Below are 15,611 nucleotides of genomic sequence, written 5' to 3'. Positions count from 1 at the left end.
ATCTACCTTAATTAAAAAAAAAAAAACTTTCTAATTTGTTGGCAAAATAAATTGAAAAAAGCATTTGCAAAACAAAAAAAATTCAAGATAAACTATTACATAAGGCTACAAAATATTTTACAGTACACCAAAAACACCTAAAAGTTTTTTCCTTTAACCAAAAAATATCATCTCCTTTTGTTATGTTTCTGATAAACGAACAGAGAACCCACAAGCATCTCCTCCTCCTTTCCACATATACGACTATATACATCCATATATACATACATATGTCTACCTATACAAACAGATACGTATAGATATATATATGTATCTATCGCCAATCAATTGAACGACTTTGATTTTGCAAGCATCGAAACCCTAGATTCTCAAAATAAAGTTTAATCTCAACCTAAAATTACGAATGAAACCCTCGAATATATCTGCAGTTGTGTGAATCGTATTGCGCATTACCTGTTTGTATAAAGTTCTGAGAGAAATGAAATGAAGAGGTTGTAGGCGATATTAGGATTTGCATTTGCGAATTGAAAATAGTTGAGCTGTTTTTGAATAGATCGAAGCTGGAATTACTGTTGGATAGCTGTGTATAATTCATCTGAATGGAAGTTTCTGGAATTTAGATTTATGTTGACCTTGGAAATTGACGTTTTAGGGATTTTGGGATGTTTTGATCATGTTATAAATTAATTTGGATAGTTGGAATCTTATTGGATCGGTTGATTTGGAAGAAGTTTGTAGAAGATGAGTTGAATCTTGTTTATTGTTGTTGTTGATTTGTTGTATCAAGTTTTTGTGGGTGAAGAAGATTTGATAGTGGTGTTACTTATTCGTCGTGAGTGAGTTTAGCTGGTTGCGCGAGTTGTTTTGCGTGGTATTGCAAAATGAGCTTGGAGAATGAAGATGGAATCGCCACCAATGACGTTTCTGGAATTGGTGATGAAGTTCGAAAGTAATGATTTAACTTTCTTGTTGAGTTTGTAACAGGGCCAGTTGCAGATATTGTAATAATTTTTATTTAGTAAGCTTTTTAATGTGAGTGCTCTTTGCAATGACTCAGGCATCCAAAAGTATCATATACAAGAGAGTTTCTTATGTCACTCAGTGAACTGGAGATTTGCAAGAAGCTGCCATCTGGGTTTGATCAGTTGATCCTGAGGTAAGAATGTTTGCAAAGCTTGCCATTTGCTTGAAATCTAGGAGCAATTAGTTTTTATTGGTATTTCTCTATTAGGCAGTTTTGTTTTGGACATCATGGAAAGGATTAGTGATTTGCTTTTATTATTTAAACAGTGAGCTTGAGGACACCTCACGTGGCATGCAAGACCGGCAAAAAATACCTGGAAGCTTGCCCTCTCAAGGTTTAAGACGCAACGATTATAGTTCGTCTCCACCTACTCGTGGGGATTCTGATGGCAATTCCAGAGGCATTTATGGAAGATGGGAAAGCCGTTCCTCTGGGCGTAGTGATCGAGATAGTGATTCACAATCAGATAAAGATTCAGGTTGAGTTGATATTCTTTCATCTATAGCTGTTGTCTATGCTATGCTTGATTGTTTCAACTCTGAATACATATTTGTAGTCCATGATTTGTACAATTTACTGCCGTGAGACCACGAGCTAGAGATTCACAGCATGCCCTGTCCACTTTGTAGTAGACTTGATTTTTCCTGTGCAAAATTGCTCCTTTGCATGGTCCTTGGCTGGCATAGTACACTAACCTGGGATCTGGTTGTCTGAACTATGGGATCAAATACACTTCGTGCCTAACCATAACATCTAATGATATTATGAGATACAATTATATAGGAGAAACCACCCTGAGAAAGAACTGCCACTTCCAGAAGACTACTCTGTCTTCTTCGTTGATGTATCCAGAAGCTCTTGGAAAGTTGAAATCTGACAAATTATATGCTTATGTTACCTGCATGGATCAATTAGCCCGGAGTCTTGAGGGGGACATGTGATGGAGCTAATATTAAGATATTCAGCGCCTTTGGCTATTTAATAGGTATTGAATGGTTGGAAGATATTCTAATTGGTTAATTTTTTTGATGAAGTAAGATGTTTCATTAGAAAAGCATCAAGTAGATGCCTAATTACAGGGGCGTAATTACAGATATGTAAAAATACAAAAGAGAATTGCAGGCCCCTATACATTGATTCCTTCTAAAGTTAAGAGTACTAATAAAATCTAAAAACTGATCAGAATTGGATACTGGGGACAACATTGTCCAGCAAAAAAGATTAACTAAGCATTTGGTTAACTAAGCATTTGGCTTTAAGAGGTTGAATAGGAGTTGAGGTATCATCAAAACATCTCTTGTTCCTCTCAGTCCAAATACTCCAAAAATTGCAGCAGGAATCATATTCCAGACCTTTCTGATGGTCTTATCAACTATCCATAAACTGCAAGACATGTGGGCTTCTCTCAAACTTTATGGCATCACCCAGCTTAACTGAAAAATACATAGAAACATGTTCCAAAGGTCATAAGCTAATGGGCAATGCAGAAAGAGGTGGTTAACTGTCTCCCTGGGTGCTCTCGCAGAAATGTTGTCCAACTGGAAGCATTTTCTATTCAGATTATCCAGAGTAAGACATGCATTCTTTAGTATAACCCAGCTGAAACATTTAATCTTCATAGGCAGTTTAGTCTTCCATACTAGCTTCCATGGCCATATATCAGGGAATTGATTATGAGAACATAGTTGCCTATAGCATTCTTTCATTGTGAATGTGCCTTTGTTTCCCCATCTCAACTTGTCTGGTGCACTTTCATCAATGTTGTGAGCTTCCACCTTTGCTAACATTTCCATCAAACTCCCAAGTTCCCAATCCTGTACAAACCTTCTGAAATGCACATCCCAATTGTTGTTGTTCCTGTTTTGAGCAATTGAGGAATCCTTGTCTCTGGCAATGTTGAAGAGGCTAGGGTATTCCTCCATGAGAGATGTATTGTTGAGCCATCTATCCTTCCAAAACTTAATATGAACAGCATCACCAGGTTTGAAGTGGATTCCATGAGAAAACTCAGAACCCAGCTTACTGATATACTTCCATGGTCCAACTCCATATGGTAAAAGTACAGTATTAGAGCTCCGGTTGTCTTTTTTACCATGTTTAGCTATGATCACCTTCTTCCAGAGACTTTCATCATCTGAGCCAAACCTCCAAAGCCATTTCATGAGTAAAGAATTGTTATGAATTGCCAGATCTTTAACTCCTTTGCACTTTGGGAGCAATACTTTGTCCCATTTTACCAAATGAAATTTGTGAGTGCTGCTATTCCCTTCCCATAGAAAATTTCTCCTGATCTTGTCCATCTTATCTAGCACCTTCTTGGGAATGGGGAATAAGGACATGAGGTAGGTTGGTATACTATCAAGCACACTACTGATAAGTGTGAGTCTTCCACCCAATGAGAGATATTGAATTTGCCATCTGGATAACCTTTTTTCAAATTTCTCCACCACCCCATTCCATATATCACGACACTTGAATTTGGCACCCAAAGGTAGGCCCAAATAAGTGCCAGGAAATGATCCTATAGTACACCCCAAAATACCTGCCAGCTCCTCTATGTTAAGAACATCATTAACTGGATAAATTATACTTTTCAACATGTTGATGTGCAATCCTGATAATGCTTCAAAAAGCATCAGTGTAAGATTCAGATAAAGGATTTGAGATTCGCTGCTTCATAAAATATCAGTGTGTCATCAGTATACAGTAAATGTGAGATAGTCATTTGTTTCCTGTATTTGTGGCCACACTAAATCCCTGTATCCATTGCAGCTGTCTAGCTTTTTCCAGCATCTTGCTTAGTCCTTCCATAGCCAAGATGAACAAGAAAGTTGAGAGTGGATCTCCTTGCCTGATTCTTTTCTGTGGAGAGAAAAAACCCACAGGCCCTTGGTTTAGCAGGATTGAATATTTGACTGTGGAGATGCAATATTTGATCCATTTAAGCCATTTGCCCCAAATTCCATTTTCTTCATAATAGAGGTCAGGTAAGACCAATTAATCTTGTCAAAAGCCTTCTGTAAATCAAGTTTGCATATGATCCCAGGGGTTCATGTTTTAATCCTCCAATCCAAAACTCCATTAGCAATTAAGGCTGCATCAGTTATCTGTCTTCCCTTGATGAAGGCATTTTGGTGACTGGAAACCAGCTTCCCAATTACCTTCTTCAACCTTTCTGCTAAAAGTTTGGCTACTATTTTATAAATACTACCAATGAGACTTATTGGCCTAAAGTCCCTCATTTCCATAGCACCAGTCTTTTTAGGGATCAAGGAGATGAATGTGGCATTGCATGATCTCACCATATAATTGTGTTCGTGAAAGTGACTGATGGCACCCATGATTTCTGGCTTTATCTCCTAGGATTTTTGAAAGAATGCCATTGTGCAGCCACCTGGCCCTGGGGCTTTATCTGGTGCAAAAGACTGAATGACTGCATGAACTTCTTCTTCCTCAAAGGCAACTTCTAGTCCCTCACTGACTTCCACAGAAAGTTTAGCAACGTCCTCAAAGTTGGTGGTTGGCCTCCATTCTTCAGTTTCTTTGTATAGCTCTTGGTAATAGTTCAGTATTTCCCCCTTGATCAAATCTTTGTCCTCTGTAATAACCTCGCCAATTTTGAGCTTATCAATAGAATTGAACCTCCTATGGGAGTTGGCCAGAGAGTGGAAATATTTGGTATTTTTGTCCCTATCTTTCAACCGGCATCTTGATTTTTGTCTCCAGCAGGTTTCTTCAGCTTTGGCAATCACTTCCAACTCAAGTTTCAGGCTAATAAACTTTTGTTTTTCTAGCTGAGATGGAACCCTGGTTTCTGTTGCCTGCTCTAAGATAGCTAGTTCTTCAAGAGCCTTGCATCTCCTTGTTTCAAATCTGCCATAAACCTCCTTATTCCACTTGGAAAGATCTTTCTTCAAGTTTCTCAATTTTTGAGTTAGCAAACATCTGGAAAAGTCAAAATTTGTGTTCAGTTGGAAGCAGATGACCAGAGGTTCTGTCCTTTTGATTTGCTGGTGCTTCTCTGGATGCTATAACCATTGATGAGGCCTTTTCCTTCAATTAATGGGTTCTTTAACTAATTTTTTTTGGTGAAGTAAGTAATAATGGGTTCTTTAACTATTGATGAGCTCATAAAGTAAAGCTGATGTAAGTAAGTGGTGCTCTCCCTGAATAATATTGAAACAACAAAGGCCACAAATGTGAATAGCTGGGATTAATCTTCGTAACCAACTAATGTCTTAAGCTAAGATGCGTTTTTTTTTTTTCCGGGGGAAAACTTGAGACAGTTAAATGCCCCTTAACATCGCATCTTAGCTTATTGACATGGATGTCCTATTATCTTCGTGTTACATGGATTTGCATTAAAAGATAGCGAATCAGGACAAGGTGTGAGTCTGAGTAACTAGAGGGGTCATTACAACGGGAGCATTTACCGAGCTTGCTGATACAGGATAGTTCTGTGGAATGAGTTGTTAGAGGGTAACAGTACTTCAGGAGTATTGATGAGATCTGAACATTTTAACACGCACATTAACCGGACAAGTAGTACATTGTTGAGAAACTGTCGTATGGGGATTAAATTATATACACGATATTTTAAGAAGGAAATGAAAGAGGATTATGCTATATATACTACCAAGACAATCTTTCAATATTTGTTATTTGAGAAATAGATTTAGGTATAAAGATCAAGATCTACAAACTATTATGAACAATTAAAATCTTGTATGCAAACTCGAAATGGAAATGAGACAGTGTTAAGACTTGAGAGATATATCAACGAAGAATAATGTTTTAATTGACTTTACCAAAACCGATGCTTAGTGATTCTCTTGATTCTAAAAACATCTCCTATTTCTTCCAACCAAATGGTCCAAAAGATGCAAAGAGGTATGACCTTCCAGAGTCTCTTCAGTTTTTTCCTAACTTGCTGATTCTGCCAGAACCAAAAGGTCTTTCACATTCTTTTGCATCACCCATTGCACACCACTCATGTTTAGGAAGAGATCCCATAGCTGCTTTGCGTGACTAAAAGGCAGAAACAAATGCTCTGCAGATTCCTGAGAATTTTAACGGAAAAAAACATCTACTGCACTCTTCTCCGGTGTTAAGCATGCATTCCTAGCTGCAATCCAGCCAAAACAAGCTGCTTTAAGAGGTGCTTGTGATTTCACAACAGCTTCCATAGCCAAGTCGAATCCCAGTGACCTACTTATTTCTGCAAAAGACAATAACAACTTTCTACTGAGAACTTGCTGTCCTTTTCAGCTATACAAATCTAAGAATCGATTCTAGGTTCCAAAAAATGTAGAAATTGACCAATTTCATCATCTTCTCAATCATTAAAATTTCTCCTGAAGTTGACTTTCCTCTCCTGTATATCATTCTGCAGCTGTACACTGTTCCTGGTTAAACTCTGCAATGTAGGATATTTGTTCATCAGCTTTTCTTCTCCCAGCCAAACATCTATCCAATTCCTGATTCTTCTCCCATCACCAACTTTCAATGAGATGTATTTCTGAAATTCTGACCATAATCTACCTATCTGCTCCCGTAATCCAGTTTTTGAAGGCGTAGATACTATACAGGGTGTCCAGAAGCCTTCTCTGGTGTAAATAAGCTTCTTCCAGGGTTCCTTTCCATTTTCATTGTATCTTCACAACCATTTGAACTACAAATACTTTTTGTGGAGTTTCAAATCTTTTACTCCCAAATCTCCACCTTGCTTACCCTTTATAACCTCCTGCTACTTTACCAGATGAATCTTTTTCCTTTCAGAATTCTCCTCTCAAAGAGACTGACTTCTCATGGAGTTTAACTTCTTTTTCCATCTTCTTTTTCTTTGCATTTGGGTTTTTATACTACTATTGGGGCATCTGGACAATTATAAACCGCCGCAGAATTACACAAGTTGCCTAACCGGCATCGGATAAAAAACGAAAAAGACAGCTGCAAAATTACGATATTTTTTTGTCATCAAAAAAAAAAATATACCTGCTAATCCACAATGCTGAAGCAGCTGTCTTTTTCGTTTTTGTGCTTCATTTATCCGATGCCGGTTAGGCAACTTGTGTAATTCTGCGGCGGTGTGCTCCTTCTAAGTAAACATCATTCTCAATCAACTTTGCAACCTTACCTTCTTTCCTTCAAAAACCAATGTAGTTTTTTTCTTCTTTTGTTTTTTGATTGTTTAACTGAAAAACCAATGTAGTCGGTTGGAAAGTGTTGAAAACATTCAAAATCTAACTCAGATAGATGTATTTGGGTAATTCAAATCAATGTAATTTCCTCCTGTCAAGTATCACATTTTGGGGTAAGTTTTTCATATCCTTTTTGTTGGTTGTTTTTCGTCACTGCTGCGAAAGTGCCTTTAATATGCTTATTCCTTCTTTGAGTGCTATACTCGTTCCATCTGTGTTCTCTATAAATAGTGTCTGGGGAATGCTTACTATAGGTCTTGTTGCATTTAAATTCATCTCCATAACAAGAATTGGGATGCAGGTTATAGTTGTGTCAAGTCGTTAGTCTCTTGAGTTCTGAAAAAGTCTTTGTACAGTATATTAGGTTTTTTAGCTCCAACTTCTTGCAATTCTCATGATTAGATGGGCTGGTTTGCAGAAATAGTGTTCCTCTTGCATTTAAGAACTATAGGGCATTTGACCTTGATCCTGCTTACCATGCTTCTTCCACTATCTTTCATCTTATGCGCATGTGCATGTGGGTACTAAATGGTAATTTTTCCTTAAGAGAGATTTATTAAGCGACATTTTATACAGATCCTGGCAGACGCTATGGTAACCAAGCTCGGCGCACTTGGCAGAGTACTGAGCATGATGGGCTTCTTGGAAGTGGCTCATTTCCCAGGCCAGCTGCGTATGCATCTGGGACAGCTGCAGCTAAGGTCCGAGCAAGTGATAACTATCAACTTAACAGGAGCAATGAGCCATACCATCCTCCTCGCCCCTATAAGGTGAATTTTCAGTTGATCATTGTTGTCCAACATAGTGACTACTTGCTTGGTCTGCCGCATGACTTGTCCCATCATTTCAGATTATGCTTTGAAGATCTTTAAGGGGAATTTAACTTACATTAATTTTATTTTTGCAATACCTTCAGGCAGTACCTCATTCTCGTACAAGAACTGATGCATGCAATGATGAGACCTTTGGTTCAAGTGAGTGTGCAAGTGAGGACAGAGTGGAAGAGGAAAGGAGGAGAAGAGGTATTACCTCTTTCAGTATCATGCATGGTTCTTATGGTGCTGCGCGTGCACGCGCGCACACACACACACATATTGTGATTAGTAATTTCGAAACTATTTATATCTTAGTTATGATATTATTTTTATACCATTTTATATGGGATAATAATTGTTGGATTACTTATTCCAAAAATAAGAAAATGATATATTTGTCGTTTTTCAAAACTTTTCTGCCAAACGTCTTCAAGAAAAAAAATTTAGAATTAGAAATAAAAGCTTCTCTCAAATTATCCAGTTTAAATCAAACGCATATTACATATACTCCATATATCTCATTTTTAGTCCAAAAAATCAATATTAAATCAATAAATAAATTCAAACAAATAATCTATTATTATTTAATTCTCGTATTATAATTCGTCACTATAATTTTGGGACAATTTGTTCCCATGTAGAGGCTAATCTAGGATTTCTAGAACACCACGGGTGCACTACTAAAGCAATATATATATATATATATATGTATGTATGTATGTATGTATGTATGCAATTTTGATGAGTTTGTGGACGATTGAGTTTTGAATGGATTTCTTACAGCTTCTTTTGAGTTGATGAGGAAGGAACAGCAGAAGGCTCTTCAAGAGAAGAAGAAACCATATGCAGAGAAGCATACAACTGAATATGACTCAGAAATCTCGGTACTGCTGGAAGATGATAAAAAGGATCGGGGGCTTCTGGACAAGAATAATGAAGTAGATATAATGGCCAGCCAGCCTATCACAAACAAGGATTTCGGAAGATCATCTTCCTCTTCACAGAATCTCCCATCTAGACCGCTTGTGCCCCCGGGCTTCAAAACCACTGTTTCGGATAAGACTTCTGGCTCAACAACTTTGAACCATTCATATTTGACAGAGGTACTTACCTGTACTTTCTCTTAGTTTATCTTCTGTAGAATATAGTTACACGTGAACCTCGCCACAGGTGCATCATTATTCTAGAGGGAGTAAACCACTCTGCATTGTGCATTTATGGCCGGCCTGGTTTTTAGTGTTCTTTTCCTCCCTCCCTTCGTAATGATGGGCTTTAGGAAAAGGATCCAAGGGAATTCTACCATTTGGGGCTGTCTTCAGCAGCAAGGTGATACAATGCTGTTAAGCAGCCTGATCCTTAATAATGTTTAGTAGCTTAGTCTGATTCCTATACACACATAGCACGCATACATACACACATAGCACGCGCGCGCGCGCACACACACACACACACACACACACACATACATATGTATGAATGTGTGTGTTTTACTATATAAGTGGCTGAGGTGCTTAGATTCTTGGCATGCTTCGAAAAGGAACTGTTAATCTTGCTTGTATAGAAAATTGGGTGACTTCGGTAGAAAATCATATTTTCTTTGTAGGTTTTCTATAATTTGGTATACCACTTGTATACAGGCACTTTTGCCCAAATATTTCAATAAAATCTTATTCCTTTATCAAAGAAACAGGATCTTGCGTAGTGAAATGGGATGCACTTCCTGAGATTCCAGCTTCCGAAATTGTTGATTTAAATAATTTGGGACTGAAGGCAAACCGAAACACCCAGTAATTGGCACAATTTATGTGTGTTGGCTTGGTTTATGGTTTTCAGTTTGCACATGCTCGTGTAAGTGTAACTGGACTTGGCACTGAATCTTTGACAAGAACTTAACTGGACTAGAGAGTGATGCCAAGAAAGAAAACAGTATGAAACGGAAAATAGAGTGAATGAGATAAAAGGATCAGGAAAGAAGGGTCTTTTTCCATAATCTATTATAGGGGCTTTTTCTTAGTTGTACTTTTTTCTACCTTCTTGGTACTTTATTAATGAAACTTTTACCTTATAAAAGAAGAAGAAGTGTTCTTTTCTGTTTCGTATTCTCAAGTTCTTTTACACAGCTTGATTTTCCAAAAAAGGAGCATGGCATGTGGAAGTGGAGATTTCCTTTCTATATTCTTGTGGTGGATATTCCCATTCCCGTTGATACACAAAGATATATTACTTAAAGAATGTAGAGCTCTCGAGATCTCTCTGTTGCAAATATTTCATTGATTCTATGATAGGCCATGCAAGAATTGTGACCACATTTGAGATGGATTGTCTCACATTCTCAATGTCAGAATAGTCCAAAAAAAACTGATTGGCTACCCCATAATTCCCTACTTGATTATTCCACCTCAGTAATTTACTCTAGGTTGATGTTATGACTTTAAAAACTGCATAAAAGCCGAAAGATTGAACATAGGGAGCAATAGCCATGTGATTGTGCGCATGTTACTGGGTCCATGTTTATGGAGTTTGAATTGTATCCAATCACATGGTACATTTAGAATTGAAATCAATAGGCCTTGGTCCGAAAAAAACAATTGATATCAATAGGTCTTCATGAATCTCATTTATATTTTCTTTCATATCACAGGTAGGAAAGCATGAATCTGAAGAAATTCTATTGGAAGCCAAAGCCGACACCCAAAATGGTATCCTTCAGAGCTTGGAAAGAAAAAGCTCCCGAGAAATTAGTTTGAGTGATCAACTTGAACACAAGAGTTTGCATACTTCAGTTCTGAAGAAGAATGACCAAATTATGAACTTGTCAGTGGGTTCAGATGATTCCGACAGGAAGCATATCACGGGAGATCATTCACGCCGGACGTCAATTCCAGAGGGACATGAAGCTTTGAAGGAGCCTTCAATTGTGGAAATCAGTGCCCAGAATTCAGGGGGGAAATTTGTTGAGGAGCTCAATATCAACCATTCAACTTCCATCCTGGATAAGATTTTTGGAAGTGCCATTGCAAATCTCACCGACCCTGTTGCTCCAGTTATGGTAAATGTTATGCACGCTTTATGAGCCTCTGTGCTATTTGAATTTCAATTTTTGATTCCTAATGCGATCCTATGAAGTCCTTTTGCGGTTGACCTCAAATTTCTTCACACTTTTCAATCCGCGTAGATTGAAATGATTTATTATTTAGGATGACCATAATCTTGTACATTGATTCATGAGTAATTCATCGTTGGATCTGTGATTGTTTTCATGAATCATGAGTGTGGTAACACTTTTATTTGATCCACACCAAAGATTACAACAGTATCCTTAACATAGAAAAACAATTTTACAAGACCATCTGTTATGACTGGTATTGGTGCAGGACATATACAATCAAATAGGAAACATGTTCTTTTATTTTTAATTCCATGATCTGCATAAATGCTAGGGATCAACTTGTCTGTTCCTTTTCCTCCTTTATCATCCAAGAATATTAAGAAATATTCTGGACTTACAGTAGTTGAAACTTCTCATATGGCTCTCTATCATCCCTGCTAATTTTTTTTTTTTTTGGCTCGACCATGTTTCCCAGAATGAAGGTAGTAAACCCAGTGACACATTAAATTCCAAAGCTGTTCAATCATCGAAATTTGCTCATTGGTTTTCTGAAGAAGGTATATCCATTTCTTTTTTTGTTTTCCCCCTGCGTTTCTTACTGATTTCTATCAAAATCTCTTGAAATCTTATGTATAGGTCTTATCTCAATTATGTCATTGCAGAGAGGAAGCAGGAAGCTGATCCTTCATCAAATAGGCCTAGTGATCTGTTTGCGTTAATTGTTGGTGGCGATAAAAACAGAACACAACCTTTTGAGGCTAATGCTTCAGATCAATTGCCATCAGAATTCTCCTATAATAGTCCTGATCCTATAAGTAAGTTTGTCTCGAATTTACCTTCTTCGCCGCTTGGGGGGCCTGACCCTGCATACAAGTCCAGTGAAAAGGAGGCAGCACCCACCATTCTTACTTGTGAAGACCTTGAGCATACAATGTTATCAGAGTTCAGCGAAAAGAAGTCTAATTCACAGCCACAAGGCTGGAGTGCTAATCACCCAAAGCCTAAAGAACCTGTAATTGTGGATAGCCAGGCATCTCAACACCTCCTTTCGTTATTACAGAAGAGGCCAGATCATGGAAATGTGACACAGAAGTCCATTGCTGGCATTGAATCCTTGGAGGCACATGGTGATATTACCGTGCAAGACAGTTCTAAGAAGGAAGATAACAAGGATACACTCACACTTGAATCGCTCTTTGGAACTGCTTTTATGACGGAATTACAATCTGCACAAGCTCCAGTTTCAGTTCAGAGGATTTCCGTTGGATCTGGACTGAATGTTTTTCTGGAAGCTCAAAAGTCATCCTTCCCTGGTTCTGATGATACCCTTTCTTCGTCCATAATTGATGATATTGGACTCAGAGGAGCAACAAAGGAGAATATTGTCTTACCTTCAAATGGCAGAGATCACACAAAGCAGGATAAGGCAGAAAACTGGTTGGGATTCAATGATTCTCTGTTTGAAGTCAACTCCTTAAAGAGCCAGACTGAAGCGGTCTCCAGAAATGGTGATTATCGGGCTGGTGAGAGCATATTTAGTGTTGGTGATAATTCAGTACCTCAGGTCTCAACGTTTATGCCAGCAGGAAATATGAGTAAAGGTGACCTGGTGACTGTTAATTCAGTTGGCAGTGATCAGAGGTCTTTGGTGGGTCCAGGAGCACTGCCCTTTCCACGGGTTTCTCATGACCAGATAGAGTCTGAGATGCTGTTTCACCATCGTCATGCTCAACCATCATCTTCTCAGTTTCATCCTTTGCAAATGAACCAAGGGAAGCCATTACTTCATCCATTGGATTCTCGTCCTGCTCATTTGAACTCTCAGATTTTCTCTGGTCCAGAGGGCATGACTCAACACGATGCTCTTCCGGGTCATCAATTTGCTGGAAATATGATGAGACCTCCTTTTCACCACCCTAATGCTAGGGTGACGGGGTTTGATCTTCCTGCTCATCATCCTATGCTGCAGCAGCAGATGCAAATGTCTGGACCTCACCCCCCTCATCTGCTACATGACCGTCTAAGTGGTGGTCCAGTTCCTTCACATTCCAGTAATCAGGCAGCTGGCTTTGTGCATGAAGCTAACCCGATGCAAGGGTTCCCTTTTAAGCCTCACCAAGTCAATGTTAATGGGCTTGGGATGCAAATGCCAGGTAAAACCTTGATGTGCCGTTTCTACAACTCCGTCGGTCTCTTGTTCTTCTTTGGATTACACCTCAATACTAAGTTGTTCTTCTCAGGTCTTGCTAAAATTGAAGCAAAGAGTTTCTTAATCTTTGCAACACCTTCTGTTTATTTCTCAGTTCTACTGTCGCAATGTTGATATTCCTTTTCCTTGCTTCATCAAAAAAAAAAAAAAAAAATGTTGATATTGCTTTCCTGCTATCTCCTGCCTGCACCATCTTACCCACATTGTTTACTGATGGCAAAGACATGCACTTGAATTGCAGTTTGTTAGGAGTTTTACTCCATTGGTTACTGCCACCATCCACCTTATTGTTAAATTCTCTCTTGTATTTACGCAGAACTTATTCATCTTTCCAAGACTCTCTTTCCTATTCGGCTTTGAGTTTTTAGTAAGTCAAAATTGAGGATTCACATGACCAAGTTGTATGCTTTCTGTCATCAGCCTTAGTTTGCCTTTAAAAACCTCTAGGTCTAAATCCCTTCTCCTCAAAGGAAGTAGGTATCTGCTCATTCTTTTCCCTTTTTGATCAAACTGCTCATTCTTTTTTCTTTCCTTTTCGCAGTTGCTTTCTAGCTGCTTACAAGTAAAAACATTAGCTGTTCTTGGTGTTACTATTCTGCTCTGTTTGCAAAGCATGTAGGCTTTTGAGGCTTGAACTAGTAAATTGCTATTCCAATGCCTACTTCTGGATGCTATATGTTGAGATATATGCCGTGCTGAATATTATTGAACCCTGAAAATCTAGAACAAAGTAGAATATTGTGCACATATCATGTGTTGTAAAAAAGGTCTTGCACCCTTAGTTCTTAATTGGTGCCACTTTCTGATTGAGGATGAATACTCTATCGATGTTTATCTATGTGGGCTTACATCATATTCTTTTTGTCCTCAGGGCCAGATATCAACAGCAGAAACAATCATCCTGATGCTCTGCAAAGACTTATTGAGATGGAGCTTAGGGCTTCTAAGCAGATTCACCCTTTTCCTGCTGGGCGTGGACAGGGGATGTATGGCCACGAGCTTGACATGGGACTGCGACATAGATAGTTGGCCATGTGAGGTTAACGTTTTTCATGTGGTACTGATAGACCATCACTTATGGGCAAGTATTTGGTTAGTATCAGGTGAAATGACGTAATCCTTAGATTCTACTTTCTGCTACTAGGTGGGGTTTAGGGTTGCTTGTCTGTCATCTTACATACGCCAGTGAGGAGTGGCAGGAAAGGTCCTCTGTATCAACATCTCTTACTATATTGTGTAAACATGGTTGTGCAAATTCTTGTCAGTTCTTCTTGATCTTCCTTATGTTCCTTATCTGATTGTAGGCCGCTCCCCTACCCCTTCCCTTTTCTTGGACATGTCTTTTATTTTTTGGAAAGAACTGTGTGGTATAGCACCACGATTCAGGCTATTCCTATCTCAGATATGGAGGCAGAGTAGCAAAATGGACATCGATGGTGCTAAAGAAGCTTTCTGGTTTCCAAGTGCATATAATACTCGAGTTTCTTGAATGTACATGGTTGTTGCAAGGAATATACTACGAAAGGAGGACGGTGCAATTTACCAAACTAGCTGGTCTATGAGGGGCTTACATCTTATATCTCAAGTGTTGTTACCTACAAGTTCAACTCGTTTGTAATGCATAAGAAAAATCCTACTTGAACTCACTCATGCCGCTATGTGGATTCCTGTTTTCCTATTTGAGACTTAAAATAAAATAGACTTTGTGGTGTGGGCTGGATGTGAAAGGGATTTACTATCCTGGTTTCGCAAATACAACTAATTACCCAAGAGTATAATATCTAGTGCAATAATCACATTCTTAAGTGGTGGATCCTATTCAACTCCTATTTCCAGTATAACACTAACAGTAACACAGTGCGAAAGAACAACTAGTGAGTTTTTGAAACAAATAAATAAGTTGAAAAATGTGATGTACTTGCTTTCTTGATATGCTAATCGTATTGCAATATTATTTAAAAGCCATTTGACCATGAAAATTATTTATTTATTCGGAATAATCTTTACTTTATTTCAAAATTAGTGTTTGGTTAAAAAATTCAAAATCCAACTTGAAAAAAAGGCTCCAAACCTGTTTTTCAAAACCAACTTCGTAAATTTCAAAAAGAAGTGTTCTCTTTTATACAAACGGCAATATACCCACTGTAATCTCATAAGTGGAGTCCGGGGAGGATAGGATGTACGCAAATCTTAACTCTCCGCTCGAAAGAAACGTAGTCAATGCAGGATTGCAAGAAAAATAAGACAACAAAAA

At 38.3% G+C, this 15,611-nt stretch overlaps 1 protein-coding gene across 1 annotated transcript; it reads left to right on the top strand.

The window, feature by feature from the left end:
- The first annotated feature begins 143 nt into the window (after positions 1-143).
- LOC132063864 (uncharacterized) lies at positions 144-14,632 on the top strand. Its single transcript, XM_059456594.1, has 10 exons — positions 144-949; positions 1,058-1,156; positions 1,291-1,502; positions 7,801-7,994; positions 8,141-8,246; positions 8,823-9,142; positions 10,681-11,088; positions 11,624-11,705; positions 11,811-13,301; positions 14,229-14,632. Exons 1-10 carry the CDS (start codon positions 882-884, stop codon positions 14,381-14,383), a joined length of 3,135 nt encoding a protein of 1,044 aa, XP_059312577.1. The 5' UTR covers positions 144-881; the 3' UTR covers positions 14,384-14,632.
- Positions 14,633-15,611: the final 979 nt, after the last annotated feature.

This window comes from Lycium ferocissimum, chromosome 7, assembly GCF_029784015.1.
Source record: "Lycium ferocissimum isolate CSIRO_LF1 chromosome 7, AGI_CSIRO_Lferr_CH_V1, whole genome shotgun sequence".
Lineage (NCBI taxonomy): Eukaryota > Viridiplantae > Streptophyta > Magnoliopsida > Solanales > Solanaceae > Lycium > Lycium ferocissimum.
This window is presented reverse-complemented; position numbering and strand designations above follow the sequence as displayed.

Bases quoted from the DNA above. Each gene is read 5' to 3' on its own strand.
- LOC132063864 (XM_059456594.1), top strand. From the start codon at position 882: ATGAGCTTGGAGAATGAAGATGGAATCGCCACCAATGACGTTTCTGGA. The intron at 950-1,057 runs GTAATGATTTAA...GCAATGACTCAG, and splicing joins ATTGGTGATGAAGTTCGAAA to GCATCCAAAAGTATCATATA. The intron at 1,157-1,290 runs GTAAGAATGTTT...TTATTTAAACAG, and splicing joins TTTGATCAGTTGATCCTGAG to TGAGCTTGAGGACACCTCAC.